We start from the raw sequence: 17,665 nt of genomic DNA, 5'->3' as shown, positions 1-17,665 counted from the left end.
CCAGGAGTGGTGCTCCCCTTGCCGTGGGGTGCCAGAGCCACTCAGCCCTGATTCATGGCTCCTTCTTCTGACCACTGGCAAGGTGACGCTTATGCCATTAGGGTAAACATGTGTTAATTTGTATGATGTAACTGCTTCTTAAATATGTAGTTGTCGCAGTGCACTTTAGTACCACTTCAGGATTTATTACGTTAAGTGGAAATGAGCAGCATTCCTCTCATCTGCCTGGTTATTAGCAGCAATTAGTGTTTTCCAAAGTCATCTATGGCTCGGACGTTACCACTGCTGTGCTTACGACTACACTGAAGTCCTAAATCCTTTCACAGTTTTCAGTTTGTCCGTATTTCTAGTTACTTTACAACATGCCCTCTTTCAGCTTTTTTTGATATTCTTTCCACTCCGGCTTCTGGAATTTGTATAAAAACCACTGAGGTTTTTTTTTTCTTTTGAACTGAAGACACTGGGCTGGTGGAATTTCCTTTAACTGGAAGTTATGTCTGGGCTTGTGGTTTTATTATTTGCACAGTTTTATATTGTCCTGTTTGTTTACTCCCAAGCACAGGGAACGCTCCATTAATCATGGGAAGTGGGCATTCGTTTCACCTCTTTAATTTACATTCAACTCTCTTTCTCACAGTTGAAAGGGACAAGGACTTCTCCCACCAGCGAAGGCACTACAAAGAGTTTCGCTTTGACCTTACTCAAATCCCGCACGGAGAGGCAGTGACAGCAGCCGAATTCCGGATATACAAAGACCGAAGCAACAGCCGCTTTGAGAATGAAACAATTCAGATTAGCATATATCAGATCGTCAAGGAGTACCCAAACAGGTACCCTGCCGGCATGCACGTATCACATGTTGAATAATGTCTCGTGTTTCTATCTTAAGTAGGGACACAACAGCTGATCACAAGCGCACCCTCGGCAAGGCATCATTGCCATCACTGTGGCTTGTGCAGTATTAATCCCTAGGCAACGACAGCAAATACTAAGCAAGAATAAAACTTACCTTCAATGTAATTTATTCCAGGTTTATGGAGAGTTACATGTCCAATCTCACCAAATAATCTGCACAGAGGGGGTGAGGGTTCGTGTTCTCAGTGAGCAAATGGTGGAGTCGTATGCACAGTCTACGTGTCTGGATTTGGGAAATGCACCATTTGCTGACGCTGAGGTACTACCAGCCAAGATTTATTTAGCTTCTTAAAGGCAGATAGAGTGTTCAACTTTGTTTACATCTGAAGGAGCATGGGTTTTTCTGCATGTGTTTTAATATTCTGCCGAATGTAATTAAAAGATAAAGTCGTGCACTGACTTTAGAATGACATACGCACACTTAACACATGCAGCTGAACTGAAAATTAAAACAAATATGATGTTGCACATAAGCAAATCTCTGAATCTGAGTTTGCAGAGCTCTGCGTGTGACATACTTTCAAGGCTCTGCAAGACCTGAGCAAATGACCGGATTTCACCAGGCAAAGTAGATAAATACCTGAAAATTCCCATTAAAAACTAGTAGCAATTCCAAGATGCTTCTGAAAAAAGCTACATACATCCAAAATTTGACATTTGAAATTAAATTGGTATATGTCTTTTCTCAGAAAGGTAAGAAAAAAAAAAGGTTTGTTTTGAGTTAAACAAAAACTCACCATCATCTTGGAACAGATAAAATATTTCTTTCCTGGGCATGTTTAGCAAAAGCAAAGAAAATGTCAGCATAAACTTGCAGAGTGTTCTGGAGGAAAAAAATGCCCCATCACCAGTTAGCTCAAAGGCTGGGCCAGAGTTCAAATCTCTTTTCTGCTCACCGAAGCTTGAGCTTGTACCTTCCAGGTGAGATCTCTGAACAACAAGTTATAAAATTTGGTTATGGTTATAAACAGGGAGTCATTTTATATCAATGGAGCAGAACCAATGGGAGGGAAAGCATTCATCTTTCCAGAATACCTTTTGCTTTCTTAGTAAATTTGTGCAGGAACAAAACAGTGCAAGATTTTTTTTACCTCCATCTTCAGCTTGCAAAAATCCTTTTGACGCTGACTCTAAAAGAAACTTCTTGGAGGAAAGAATGAAATGAGAAAGAACAAAACATATCTTCTTAAAGAGCAAAGGTCAAGGCTAGGATTATGAAAGCTCTTCACTTGCAAACTCAACAGATTTTTTTTAAGAACTAACGGGAAAAGTTAGTTTTTCTAATCCATTTGATTTTTTTTTTAGGGTTTTTATTTGTTTTTTTTAATGTTTTCCCAGTAAGTGGTTTATGTTCTATTTTAGAGAAAGCAAAACTGCTTACTACTCTGAAGCAAGATCACTAATATTTTCTGACCTGTTGAAATGACAAGTGTCTCTGTGAAACCATTAAAGAATGCTCTTGATTTCTTTCAACATACACACACACAAATTTATGAATGTTTTATATTTCCGTTTATAAACATAAAAGCCCCATCCTCTAATGGAAACATGATGCTGGAAAAGGAGACATGCAGCGATATACCACCCAATTGATTTCACCAGTATCACTGCAGCAACTTCAGATGTAGACTAAGTGTTTCCCTCCTATTGTTGATTTTGCCAGTGTCTACTCATATATGGAGTGTACAGAGACACATAACTCATTGGGACAGGATGGGAGAAGACCAGAAGCTCTCCATTGTTCAAGTTAGAAACAAGGAACTTTTTCCACCTGTTTCTTGGTACCTCCAAACCGAAGAGCTCCCAATAATATTTTATCTTTTTGTTTGGTTGGGGTTTTTGGGGGTTTTGGGGGTTTTTTTTTCATTAAAGCCACAGCTTTTTCTTTGGGGCTCAAGCCTTCATTAGTGCTATTCTTGACTTTGTCACCTCAGGTTTGTCCTACATACATACATCAGGTTTTAGGTGCAAAATTTTCAGAAGCTGCAGATGCAGAATGTGGGGGTGAGAGAACTCTGAGGGTGGTGAGACACTGCAACAGGTAGCCCAGAGAAGTTGTGGGTGCCCACTCCCTGGAAGCATTCAAGGCCAGGCTGGATGAGGCTTTGAGCAACCTGATCTAGTGGAAGGTGTCCCTGCTGATGGCATGGTCTATAAGATCCTTTCCAACCCAAACCATTCTATGATTCTATAATGTCCCACACTCCTTACTAGTGCCATACCAGAGCAAAACTGCTGGGTTTGACCCTGCTCCTCCACCCTTCTTTGCTCTGCACAGGAAATGTGGGTGTCTGATAGGGCTCTACTATCCCTAATGAAGTCCTGTCATGCTTTCAGGCAAGGACCGCTCAGGGTTTAGTATTTCTGAGTTACAGACTAAGGATTACATTGTAGTTTTGAATATTTTTCTGTCTCTGTGGCAGCATGGCTGCTGAAGTGTGTGTGCGTTGAATTCACTCTGAGTTTGCTGAAATGACAGTCTTTGGGATTGAAGCTTTCTATTTGTTCTAAGTGAGCGTGTAAAGCACAGCCCATGGCAAGGCAAACTTTCCTACGCAGCCCTGCCAATGTACTTCTACTCGGATCTTTTCTCATGACAAAAGTAATATAGTCCAACAGGCCAAATCCTTGTTCACGATCTGGTGGCAGCTAGCCACTAATTTAACTAAACCCCAAGGATTCTTCCCGCATTAGGGAATCCTCAAGTGGCATTAAGATACTAAAGCAGCTCTCTGGAATGAGGCGAGAGGTGAAGCAGCATTATGGGGATGGCCTATTACACAGTAATCATGATTTGATCTGGTCAAAAACGTTGCTGGGTTTCAAGGAACGTATATATGGTTTATTCCACCTTTATTCCTTAAGTGACCCACAATATCTGGAGCTTCTTAGGCGTTCTGCCTGTAGCCTCTTTGCTGAAATTCTTGACTGTGGTAGCATTCTGCTGTAGACAACTGGCCTTCTGAGACCAGACTGAGATCACTAAACTTAAACAGCCTCCATAAAGGTAAAGCCAATCAACTGTATTCTGCCTAAATGTGTTCACTGTTGCATTTCAGGCCATTTACGACATAAGGCCTTACTTTTTTATTATGTGTTGTGGGCTATTTTTTAAATAGAAATATTTTTTAAAATTAGAGCCAAAGTTTCCAGCTGTTTTTCATTTTAAGTGTGATCTTTTTTTTCTTTCAACAGAATAAAGGAGATTTTTAAAATTAAAAATGTCACAAAATGTGATAAGAAGTGAATGACACCAGCTTATGGGGGAAATTCTCATCCCAGAGCTCTCATTGCCTTCTCAGGGGTCAGGTTTTCACCTTATGTTTATATCAATTGTAAAAAAAAGTTTGTTTTTTTTTTTCCCCTGACAAATAATTTGAATTTCTGTAGTAAATTGCTGTTATGTGAGCTAAATCATTAACACTGGTCCAGAGACATTTTCTCTGTTCTACTATGTGTTCTCGAGAATCATTTCTAGTTTTCTCTAGGTGCACACAACTACTTTTGGTTCATTTGCTGAGTTAATAGGTAAAGAATTATCTGCCCCTTTGAGTCTATTACCTTAGCCAGATTGCTATGCTCATAGGAAAGTAGACAAGAAGATTGACATATCAATGCCAAAGAGACTTTGGTGCAAGTTTCTGCTGCAGTACAAAGTAATAAAGTCACATTGAGGAGAGATCCACAGGGGAAATTTGTCCCTTACAGGCATTTCTGGACTGTATTATTAGTAGTGCCCTATTGTACATTGGCATACGAGACATTGTGCATTCTGACTTTTGAGAATATTTCGTATCAGTCTCAGCAAAGTTTGGAGCTGAAAGAATCTATATGGGAAAACAATTATGTGTTCTTGGAGGAGAGAAGACAAATGTGAAATTATAGCACTGTAATATTGTCATATTTTATATTACAAACAATTTTACAATTTTCTATTAAACCCACTGCATGATACAAGAAATATTTATAAATAAACATCTTAAAGACTGTCACATTCAGAATTAAACCTTTCAGCTTTAAAGTTCCGATAAAACTGCTTATTAGAGAAAAAAGTTGGCATTTAAGACTCCAGAGAGTACTATTTATGAGCTTGTGGTACGTTGTTAATTTGTTCAGCGCTAGCATAGCCGGTCAGGCTCTTTCGAATTGTAAGACTGTTTTCATGTTAGCTCCAGAGGGAGAACGTATGTTTTCTCCTTGTGTGGTCATTAGCACAGTTCTACTGGAATAGAAGTGATAAGAACACAGCAAAAGATTATCCTTTAACAGAAGAAAAAATAGGTGACTTGAAAGAAAACCCTTCCGATTTTCTTTTTAAAAAACCCAAAACTCCTTTATAATTTCTGAGCTCTATAACCTCATTCTGCAGATATTTCTCACATATAAGTAAATATATGCTTGTCATAGATCATTTGGTCTTATTTTGCTGAGTGTTGAACAACCACAGTTTCAAGAGCTACCTGAGATGTTTTTATCAGCATCAGACTTTCTAGCTGCATTTACAGTGTTTAGTCTAGATAAGACAACAACTTCCTATGATGTCATTGTGATTAAGCAACATAAGAATACAGTGACAGGACCATCATAATTTTAAATCCACTTCTTATACACAAATCCTATTATTTCTGTCTGTCTTACCTCTTTAAGTGCATATTTGTGCCGTCTGTAAGGTAACAATACGATTCGAAGGTCTGTGTGAGCCAAGTCTGTATTTAGTTGACTTGGACAGTCAAAGTTTAGAATAAAATATTTTCTCTTGTATATTATTATTTTGCTTACTATTTATGGCAGAAAAGAAATAGGTTTCTATAACTATAGATTTAGGTTTAAAAGGCTAAATGGTGAAAACGGTTTTTAATAATGCATGCTGCTTTGTAGAAGCATGTAAACCAAAACTGATGAGAGTTAAATAACTTGGGTTTAGTGTGGTCATTGTAGTAAACTATTTGTAATATAGATGTGGTTCTGGAACCAATTGTGTGAGGAGATATGTGAAAACAGAACAAATAAATGATCCATGCTAAACATTTAGTAACACGATTATACTAAGTCCCCTGAGCAGCCCTTCTGTATTACTGGAAGATTTCATGGGAACAAATTTGAGAGTATACCAGGGAACTGAGGGTTAAAATGTAAAAATTACATTATTGAATAGATATATAATTTTTACTTTGATATAGAGACTTATTTTCTAAACATCTGTACTAATATGAAACTGTCTGAACTGTCATCTATTCATGTTTTGTCATATGATATAGCTGCTGTCATATGTTATTAATAACAGATTTTTTTATGCTTTTGAATTTTAGTTGAAATTGGAACGTGATTTTGACATTTTTTGTCTTTTACACAAAATGGTTTATAAAAGTTAATCTTCCCGAGATATTCTAGTGCTGAAAGATGAATCCTTTATACATAACCTCAATTATATCTTTTGTGTATTTGTATCAGGAAGCTGGATTTTTCAGTTTTTCCAGAGCTGTAGTTTTTACATGCTGAGACTCATTTCAGAAAGGCCTCTCAGGGGAAATACCTGTATTATACTTAACAATTACATGTTAGCTACAGCACATGCTGTACTGTGTCATGGTGAGGGTATGTCAAAGGATTATTCATTTGGACTCCAGGAAGTTATTGTCAGCAAGGAAATTAAGGACAAAAAATAATAATATTTGAACGTCTTAACTCTATTTTCTTTAACTTAGGGATGCAGACTTGTTCCTGTTAGACACAAGAAAGGCTCAAGCTTCTGATGTGGGCTGGTTTGTGTTTGACATTACTGTGACCAGCAATCACTGGGTGATTAATCCACAGAACAATCTGGGCTTGCAACTCTGCGCTGAAACCGGGGATGGTAAGATCGTAACTGTCGATCATAATGCTGTATATGCTCTTGTCATCTCTTGCTAAGAATCTCTTCTGGATGGGTGTTTTTAAACTTGACTGGGTGACAATTCATTGAGAGTTTATAAGAAAAGGATACAAGTCCTATCCTGCCGTAGCTATAGTCTGCAAACTTTCTATTATTCTTAATTCTATAGAATATCGCAATTATAAAGCTAACTGAATAAAGTTAAATTAAATTAAGTTTGGGATAGAAGCTCCTACATACAAAAGGAAGTTCCATTTTAATGTTCTTCCACTGTTGATTAAATTCAGGAAACTCAAGCAGATTTGCGGAATTTTTGTTTTAGAAAGTTTCTAAAGAACTTTCAGGGCTGAAGAATGGAGAAAGGTATTAAAAAACCTCAGGAAAGTTCAGAATGTAACTCGTAGCAACCGGTACTGATGTTGGAGAAAGATTAACAATAGGGTAATGTGGGAACTGGTGTTCTATCATTTGGAAAAAAAAATTCAAAACTTTTTTATCTTGAAATGGATTAAAATTTTGAAATGTTAGAAATTTTAATTAGCTGAAAATTAGAAAGAACACTATCAAAACTGAAGTCAGAGCTGTGAGGTTTTTAGTATAAATTTACCGGGCTACTACATTATTCACAATTAAGCTCTTCATTAAAAAGTGAAAATGCATCTCAATGCAAAATAATATTTTTAGAAGAAATGTTCTTTACTTAGACTTCTTTAGAAACTAATAAAAAGAGACTTATATAATGTTTTTTCTGTGATGGTTCACTTAATCCATACTACTTTACAAGCAAACTTTCAGATTTAGCTCTTTCTTGTCAAAAAGCTTTTTAAGTCAGAGGTCAAGGGATCTATGATGCCAGTTAACCTAAGCCTTAGCTGACATAATGTTAATGAGTAGCAGAAGAAACCCTGGTGTAAGGATTAATATTTTTTTCTTTCTTTGTTCTGGCTACATTTTCTCATTGTTTTTGATCTGAATTCTCCCTCAGGCTCAGCTGGGCTGTGAACAAAGCCTCTCATACTTTTTCAGCAAGTGCTCTGGCTGCTGGAGAGTTATGCAAAAACTGTCCTCCTTTAGGCGTGCTGCTTAAAAAGGGAGTTGGCAGGCTTGAACCAGAGCAAATGACCATTACATCTAGTATTGTCTATACAGTTGGAGTACAGTCAGTGGAAAAGGGAGGCAGCAATACAAAGTAGACCATGTTGTTGCTTCCTCCAACCAGCCTTCAAAGGCACTACACCTGAGCTCGGGCTATATGGGGAGCGGCTCTGTTTGGCAGCCTGGTTTTGTGAGGCCATTTTTAAGCCCTTAATATTCTGGAGAGGTGACACCTCCATCAGGCATCCAAATTAGGTGGACTGGCTTCTGGCCAGCTTTCCTGCTCCAGAATAAACTCCATCCTTGACTTTTTTTCCAGGAGATTCAAATAGAGAAATTCTTGAAAATTAAGTATCTATGAAAGGCATTCATTAAGAAACCCTGGAACCAGCAATTTGTTGGTTCTAGCATCAAAATTATATCCATTCAGTAAACAGCAGGAAAGTTTGTATGGGTAAAAGGAAACCTTTAGGTTAATACACTGAAGAAATTGTAAAAGAATAGTTTAGGTAAATATTTCCCCTGTCCTACTCCCAAGATCAGAAAGGTGATAGATAATTTTCTATTTTAAATTCCAAAGCCACAAGCAGCTTTACCTTCTGCACCTCACTTATTTGAATTTCTCAACACAGCTGCTTGAGCGAGGAGGGAATTCCCCTCTTCCCTCACTTTCTTCTCCCCTCTCAGTTTATTCATCCAAGAAGAGTGCCCTTCTAGGGACTAAAGTTTTCAAAACTATAGGGAAGACCTGTGCTATACCACTTCAGCTTAGCATAAGGAAAATCATCTTTTCATGCTCTAACAATTTTGCTCTTAAGGCTTTGATTATTTTTATTGGGTTGCTGTTACTTCTGGAAGCTATTAGAAACACCAGCAGTTGAATGACACATCTGTGTACAGATGGAACATGAATTTTTATACATGACTCAGTATGTAGTGGACTCAGTTGGTAACCCAGAGAACCCCACCCACCTTCCCTCCAACCAGTTTTCTGTGAAAGCTCAGAGACTGATTCAAACCAACAGAAAAACCTTCCCTTAGCTCAAGTGAACTTCAGGCCATGCAGGTCTGAAGCACATTTCCTCATGCCTCCAGCTGTCCATTGAGTTTACAGGAGGTAGAGGAGTTCTGCCCCCATAACAGGAGGGACATTTATGATAAGACCAAATCCATTAACCTTTCTATTGTAACAGACCATTAAAATAAATGGAATTCTGTTAAGTCAGAGGATCCCTGTTTGAGGTATTCAGGTGCTGCACTGGGACCCTGGAAAATCAAGTCTGTAAATGCATAATAATTTTTAAATTTATTCATATAACACCTTTAAAATGGGGTGCCAATAATTACTGAGACTCTGGGGTGCTACTATATTGTTATCATTAACAATAATCTTTGTCACAGTTATCTTGCAGTGACTTTTTAGGCAATTGCTTGTGTAGAGATATTTCTTTAGTGATCCCTGAAGATGGTGCATAAGTAATAATAACAATAACGTCTACATGAGGAATAAAAAAATTTGTAACCATTTAATATAACGGTGAGATACAAACAACTTTGGAAGAATGTGTGGTTGTTGTAATTCATATTTTTCCCCCTTTAAAAATGTTGAAAAAGTACAAAAAGCCACATGACATTGGAATGTGTTTTCTTTTTTCTTTAAGACAGTATTTGGTATCATACGTCTCATTTTAGCATGAAATGTAGACTTTTTCTCTTAATGGGACGTTTTATTTTGAACAGTAAGAATAAAGGTTTGCATGACACATATGGAAGCTGTCAACATATAATACACTGTTTCCCTGGGGCTGTGGTAAATTAAGGATCAGGTTTTTTTGATTCTCTTTTTTAATGTCTCCTCAACATTCTGCAGCATCCCCTTTTGGCCGACTCCCTCCTTTTGACACCAAAACTCTCTGTGGTGTTTAAAATGAGAGGTGATCATTTTCACACTGATGGAAGTGTGGGTGTTAGATGAATTGCAGCATAAAATCAATGCAGATGCAGAAACAATTCAAAAAGCTCCATGCGACACTTTTCCTGTATATGTACCATATGTCTCCTAAGACTTAAAACATGCTCCAGTGAATCAGCATCTTTGTATTAACATTTAACGTGTTTATAATTGGAAGTTAGCAACAGTTTGAACATCACTTTTACTGGAGGAGTATAAATAGCTGCTAGAGTATTCCTTTTGCTGTGTATGTCATTGCTGAAGAGAACCTAGTGTTGTCTACAGAAAGTGGGAGAGGGAGATAACGTGTAATGGTAACTATTGATGATCCACAGAACGAAACAGGTTCCAAATACACGGCGCTCAATACAACAACCTGCGTAGCCCCCACAGCCGTGTAGTTCTGTGCCTTTTCTTACATTACTGCAGCTCACTTATTTTTCTGCACATCGGAGGGGAAGAAACTGGTGGTAACTTTGAAAAGCCCAAGGTGATGAAGGTGATTTCTTTTACCACATAGCCCCATGGAAGGTTTCTTTGGGCTTTCCTGCTGTTTGAAGTGGGCAGGCGGCAGGCATCCTCATCTCCCTGACTCTGACTCTTACTTCAGGTATTTTTTTTTCCTCAGAGCAAATGGAAAATTGAAAGAAATAGGTTCCTTGATCCGAGTGAAGTCTGGGGAAGGCAAATTCTCTCTCCAGCACGTATTTGGGTACACTCCGACATATGTCCCCTGGAAGGGGCTTTGGCTCCTAATCCTACAGGCTGCAGGAAGGATTGCGGAGGTCATTCTTCAGTGATGATGGGGGAGACATTAAGAGACACCCTCTCTCTTTTTTAGCCTCTCCTCCTCTCAGCCTGGGCCTTCCAAGGTCTCTTTCTCCTATGAAGCCTTCAGAGAGGCAATATGGCCACATTCTCTTTGTCTCAGAGGGTGGCTGTCTTGCTTTCAACCCATAGCAACACATGGTAGCACCCTGGCTTCTTCAGGTAGTTGGCTGCATACTTTACATTGGCCTTGGCCTCACCTTTACAACACTAAATGTTATCAGTCTCATCCCAAGCTTGCCCCCAGTCAAACTTCGCGCCCAACTTACATGAGCACAGTAGCCATCAGGTACTCTGGAAGATGTTGCTGGGCTGTTGCGTTTAAGTCTCTTGGTGGATCTGGTATTTACAAGACAAAGTATCAGGAGTAAGTTCACCTTCATTAGTGTCCTTAAAGTGGGAGAATTTAGGATATATACATTTATATTGATATATATACGGACTTTGGCAGGCAATAGCTCTGCCTAAATTCTGAGCCATCTGGAAGCCATATAGCCATGTTAGCACAGCACTGAACCCAAGCTAATATATCCTGCCCCTCAGCAGGTTTTATTAGCTTGGGCTCAAGCACTGCCTAAGTGCAGCTACGTGAGTTCTGGTTCAGAGCTGACTTTGGCCAAAGTTACACTAGTAAATTAAACATGCTCGGGAATACTGTGGCGTGAAACCAGCCAGAGAGGTGACTCTGTCTCCAAAACAGGGTGACCCCATGGCAGCTGTCCCCCATGGGAGAGATCCCTGCAGCACTGCCTTGGGGTGCTGGGGACTCTGTGGTAGAGCTGGCATAGGACCCAAGTGCCAGGAGCATCCTCCCACCCTGAGCAGAGCAGATGATCCAGCTCCAGCACCTGGGCACTCTTTAATTTACTCAGATAGGTGTAACCCTTGTTTCCAGCTGGGTCAGAAATACAGTCAGCATTTTCTTGTGTCTGCTTGTAACAGGCGATGTGAACACATCCTTTGTTAATAAGGGCACAGGAGGGTCAGGGAGGGGAGATGGACCCCTTCTCCTGCCAGTACTGCATACTGGTGCATACTGGTCCTGGCTGTACAACTGTGCAACTCCCCCTCCACCCTGCTCCCCAGACAGATGAAGGAGTAACAGTATTTTAGAGATAATGGCATTTTTGTTTCACTTCATTCAGAAGGCTTTTATCCATTTTATTCTTTGGTGGATGACCAATTAATCTAATCTCTCCTTGTTTTATTGTCTTCCTGAACACATTTTTAACTGTGCAGAAAAGCCCTAGGACTCCCACAAACCATTCACGGTTTAAGTACATTAAATTGAAAGGATAAATCAAGTACTTAGCAAGCATATTTGTGTACGATTACATCTGATTTTTTGTGTAAGCATACATGGTATTGCCACATTATACAGCATACCATGGTTCTTAACATGTTCCCAAGTGTTTTCTTCAAGAGCTTTATGAATACCAAAATCAGCACAAAAAGATACACAAAATTCCTTCAACTGAACTGAATAAAAACAACAACATGCAAGATTTTAAAAACAAATGTTGAATCTTCAGTTTTGACTGAAGCTGTGAAGGCTAGGAAATGCGAAGTAGACCATCCAAGACCATCCATTTTTGAGAGTTCCTGAAAGCCTCCAGGGAGCAGAAGAGTTAATAAAACACATGAAGCTTGTCTCAAAAGCATATTTTATGTTGATATACATAAATGTGTCCACCAAAGGAAAGGTTTGCATAACAGTTTATGTAGATGATACAATAGAGACAATATAAAATACTTTGGAGCTGGAGTGTTGAGTATGTCTTATATATGGACCATCACATTTGTGGTGTTAGGTTTTCTCTTCTTTTTTTTAATAAGCTTTCATTTAAGCTTAGGTAGCCAAACTCTACCTCGATTCTTTTGTTTCTGTGAAGTCCCGTTTCTCTCAAAAGCACTGTTCAGGCATGAGAAACCACACAAGTTTCTATCTAATTTTGAAAACTACTTTGCGACCTTTCAGACTCAAAGACCCTCAGGACAGTTTTTGCTCAAATATTAGATGTTATTGGACCTTGTATGATCAGGGTCTTTCTCCAAACGGCTTTCTCAATCCTCATTTCAGGAGGAAGAAACCATAGGTGTGGCATCAGAAATTTTTTTTTTTTCACACACCAGAAATGTATTCTCAGCATCACTAAAGTTTTCATTTCTATCTACAGGTATATAAATTTATTACCAAAATAACTACTGTGACCTAGCTGTAGTAGTTAATCTGTAAAATGTGTTTTGTGGCTTGCTGAACACTTTTGAAAGTAAATAAGTGCTTGTTTTTCATAACAAAATGAGTGGTTTGCTGCAGTTCGATGACTCAGGACAAAATAATGGATCTTGGAATCACTCATTGTCCTGTGTTGCCAGTGTAAATCTGGCCAAGACGCATAATGGCTGAAAGCTCTTGCAAAATTAGTGTCTGCTCAACGCCTTACATAAAATACATACTGCCTGAGGAAAGACAGCTAAGACACAAATCTTACCACTGTCATTGGCATCCACACTGGCTATCTCAGAAAAAGGCAGCTTTCTGAATGTCATGAAAAACAAGGCGATGTCTCCAGGTCAGGACTGTGAGACAGATTATTATTATTGAAAGCTTGAAGGGCTCCTTCATTTCCATTTGGAGCAGCTGGGGGGGTGGAAATGAACTTTTAAGATGGAACTTGATCAGTTCCTGAAAAGAATTGTATGATATGGTTCCATATGACAGCAGAAAAGCAGATGCAGTGACACAATAGCTCTGCAGTTATCATCCTGAGTGCTATTCCTATTTTGTGGGTAAAAAAAAAAGAACAAAATCATCAGGATTGTCGATGTAGGGACTTTCTATAAGCTGAACTTCACAGTTATTTTTGCAACAGCGATTCCTTTATTATAAGGGGACAGAATGTGAAAAGGCAAATAATATCGATTCAGTTCAGTCAGTCAAACCGGCACTTCCGTACAAGCTTTCATGCAAAATGTTAAGGGCACTTTACTATCAAATAGAAGAAAAGCCAAAAGAAAATTTTAAATGCCAAGTCAAACAAATACATCTTGCCAAAGACTCAAAATCATATGAATAAGGACTAAGGAGTTCAGCAGATTTGGAACATAACGCTTTAAATAAGTCTTAGTCTCCAAATATACCTGTCAATATGAAGAAGAGATAAAAAATTATCATAGCTGGATTGAGAAGCGCATGCCAGGATGTGAGGAACACAAAGGCTCCGGACTGTCCCTGCACAGAGTAAGTCCATCTTTTATGCTTGTTTGTTTTTTCTAGGAGTAGGGGCAACTGCAGTAGCTAGGTTCAGTGGAGCAGGCACTAGCGGACTGCTGGTTTCTTGCAGTTTCTTTTTCTTTTCTTCTAAAATCTGAAGAAAAGTCTTTGAAATCCTCGGAATTAAAGACACGATAGAAGGATAAAACCAAACCCATTCTTCAGAATGCTTGACCACGTACAATTTCTGTTCAGAGATGCTCAAGAGAAGCAGAGAGACACACCTTGCTCTTTTGGTTTTACCAGTTTAATGTGGGTGAAGCTCCAAGGGAAGGTGTAGTTAAGCAGGTCAGCCCGAGTCATTCAGCTGATTTTAGAAAATATTGCTCTAATACGACAGTATGGAGCAACTGTGTGCTGGAGAGACCTGGATTTTCAGTTGTCATTGAAGCTGCTTACAAGAAATGATAGGACTAAAACTGCGTACTGAAAATAAAGCCCATGAATACTTCTTGCTACAAAGGCCAATCCAGGTTAGGGTAAGATTTTTCTTACTGTATTCTGAAATCCACACTACAGCCAAAGGTGAGGACTACCGAACACGACCATGGCACACAGACGGAGCTGCCGCTGTGGCAGAAAGCTTGATGCATTTCAGAGGCAGGATACTTTGAAATACCTCCCGTTCAGGAAGGGGCAAAGCTTTATGTTCTTAGACTGAAAGAAATCTGCCCACAAGCATGCTTTTTTTTTTTTTTTTTTAAATAAAGGATAATAGAAGTTCTGTAAATGCAAACTTTCTTTTGCACAGAAGCAACCTAAAATGGAGACAACATATGTGGTTTGAATTTCCAAACCAAACAGTTCAGAGATCCTCCTCAGAAGAAATATAGCGTCTCAAGGGCAGTGTATATTCTGATTGCTTCGTCTTCTGGAAGTTGCAGTTAAGCTAAGGTATATGATAAACCGAGAGAGAAAAGTTTAGTGATGAACCCACAGAAGTCAATAAAAGTTTTCCTGTTGACCGTACTAGAAGCAGTGCATATAGCATTCATGAGTTGAACAAACGGGTCCTAAAAACTCCGGTTGGCTCCTTAAAAGATAAAGCAAATAAAGGAATAAAGTCACATAAGCTCTTTCTGTGTGTGAAAAGGCTGTGGGTTACAGGATTAATTTTTTATAGTATATCTCTATACCCTGAATAACCAAGTAAGCCTTAACTTGTGGAATCTTAATAGCCATCTCATTGCTGAAGTCTAAAGGAAACCCAGAGGAAACTTAATAATATTAAAAGTTATTTTAAAGGGAGTTCACATTGGTTTGAAGGATATTTTGCTTTGCACACAATATCCACCATTGTAAATTCAGAGAACCTAGATTTAAATTCAGAAAACCTCCACACATCTTTACAGCCCTCAGTATATAAATCTAATAGTATTCTTAAAATGTCCACTGGTAAGGTATTAATCTTTTACAGATAAAATTAAAATTCTGAAAGTCATTGGAACAAAAAATAAAGAAAAATAGTAAAAATATTCCCTCTAGAAATGAGGGGAAACTTGGAACTTTGTGGTAAGAGGCTAGTTTGTCCATGTTGCAATGAATAGAGAATAGCCTGTACAGTTTTTCATATCTGACTTGCAACAGAAGATTGGAACATATAGAAATTAATGTTGCTGAATTATTTAATAGTAACTCAAACACATGAAAAGAGGAATTAAAGAAACACAAGACTAAAAAGCCATTTAAAATGAAATCAGAAGCTTCAACAAATATATTTTTCCCTTGCAGTCAAAAAAGTAATTATCAAAATTGTTCAGAATATGTTGCCAATTACTCTGCTCCACAACTGCTAACTTTCTCAGTTCTTCTCCTGCCTTTGCTGGGCTCTCTGTCACTGGAAACATCTTAAACCAATTTAAAGTGCTACACCTGAATAAACATGTTGTAAAAGTGTTTATGTATTGAAGTGGGTCAGTTCAAGGTATGGTATTTGGCTGGAACTTCTAATTTCTCTTTTTACTGCAAAAGGGCTGCCAGAAGGAGGAAGTCTGAGCTGAATTAATACATTTGTTACAGTGGAAGTAGAATGGAAACTACTTTAACCACAAATCAAACTGCCTCTTTCATTTACGCCAGTGATAGAGTTTTTCTAAGAAATATAGACTCTGGCATGCAGCCACTGTAAGTTTGTGTTTGAAAAGGAAGCCTATATGCTTATTTCTATAAGGTTTACTCCTATGCTTATTTGCAAGCTCTGTTCCAGGATGATTGAGTTAACGGTATTACACGTTCGTGAGGCAGATGCTCCTCCGTCGCCTGCGTAGCAAACTTTTCCAGTCGGTTTAGAAGAATCCCCAGGCGCCTCGTTGCGGTGCCTGTGCCCGTACCTTCCCGTTTAAAGGACCTCTGTGTCCCCCACCCAGCACAGCTGCACAGCTTCACATGACACTGTCTCATTTTCTGACGGTTGAAGGGCTCTGCATAATACACGTACGCACAAAAGTGTTTATGCTGCCAAAATAAATTCTGTTAAGAGCAAGGGTTTATTTGCTAAAATGTCACTGATGCAGTTTCAGCGACTTGTTTTGCTTTCTTTTCTTTTAGTGAGGTTTAGATCCCATAATATAGTGAGGTTACCACACAGTCCTGACTGAACAAATATTTTAAAGAAATATGCACATCCCCTGGGAACATAACCAGAGTCAATAATATACATATTTCAACTCTGTTCTCTTGAACGACTGAATGCCTTCCTACCTTTGCTAGTGAATGAACATCAGTTTGAGTAACGCTGCATAGTATTTATTTTTAAAGGAGAAGTAATGAATAAGATATATAGCCTACAAACATCACAATTTTATGCAATGACAAACTAACTGCAAAGCTGTTGAAACTTTTGTATATTTTTTGTCTTTAATATTTCATTCAACAAAATGCAGTAAGGATTTTTAGTCACGTAACTTCAGGATTATGGGCAAAATCCTTGTCGTGCTTCAGGCACGTGCTTCAGGAACTCCCACTGTGGCTTCAGGAGGGCAGAAGTTCACCTTCTAACTTACAATTTCCATTACTTTATAGGTCGAAGTATCAATGTTAAATCTGCTGGCTTGATTGGAAGACATGGGCCTCAGTCAAAGCAACCGTTCATGGTTGCGTTCTTCAAGGCAAGTGAAGTCCTTTTCCGTTCTGTCCGAGCAGCGAACAATAAAAGGAAAAATCAGAACCGCAACAAATCCAGTAGTCAACAGGAGTCTTCTAGGATGCCAAGTGTTGGCGGTAAGATGAAGCTACGATTTACTAGTTTGTTTAGAGGAGTTATGGGCACCTGCTCACACGCAGCGGCATCACAGCAGCTTAACAAGATACTGCTTATTGGCTGAACTGTCAGAAACTGTGCTCCTGCTCCTTTTCTACCTGTGGGATCTGCCCTCATATAGAGGGTAGAAGTCACTAGTAGTGACTGGTAGTTCAAAGGCAATCTGTAATTCTACAATATGCCAGGCATCTGATCCCAATATATCTTTCTAAAGGTATTTAAAATTTACCTGGTAACCTGCTGGAATAACAGTCCACTTTAAGGTTAAAAAAGAGTAGTAAAGTAGTAAAACATACTTGAAAAAAAAGTTTTTAATCCACAGCAATAATTATCACTGCTTCAGTAGTGAGCTGAATGTTACTTGTGTAGATGTATAGGTAGAAAAAATACTGTGCTATTTCTCTAGTTTCCACTGAGGACCTGGAGCATAGTTCTTTCCGAGGTAGATTACTTAGAGAGATGTACATGTTC

At 38.7% G+C, this 17,665-nt stretch overlaps 1 protein-coding gene across 2 annotated transcripts in view; it reads left to right on the top strand.

Annotated features, from left to right (window-relative positions):
* Positions 1-17,665, top strand: part of BMP5 (bone morphogenetic protein 5) — a gene marked incomplete at its 3' end in the record, with an annotated part of 53,748 nt that overhangs the window by 23,078 nt on the left and 13,005 nt on the right. For both annotated transcript variants that reach the window (XM_081998089.1, XM_081998088.1), the window contains exons 2-4: positions 638-830; positions 6,621-6,769; positions 16,957-17,154. In XM_081998089.1, coding sequence (XP_081854215.1) covers positions 638-830; positions 6,621-6,769; positions 16,957-17,154 — 540 coding nt within the window. The remainder of the gene's footprint in view (positions 1-637; positions 831-6,620; positions 6,770-16,956; positions 17,155-17,665) is intronic.

Source organism: Phaethon aethereus, assembly GCF_964289735.1.
Source record: "Phaethon aethereus genome assembly, chromosome: 3".
Taxonomy (NCBI): domain Eukaryota; kingdom Metazoa; phylum Chordata; class Aves; order Phaethontiformes; family Phaethontidae; genus Phaethon; species Phaethon aethereus.
Note: the sequence above shows the minus strand (reverse complement) of the source record. Positions and strands in the feature narration are given on the sequence as shown.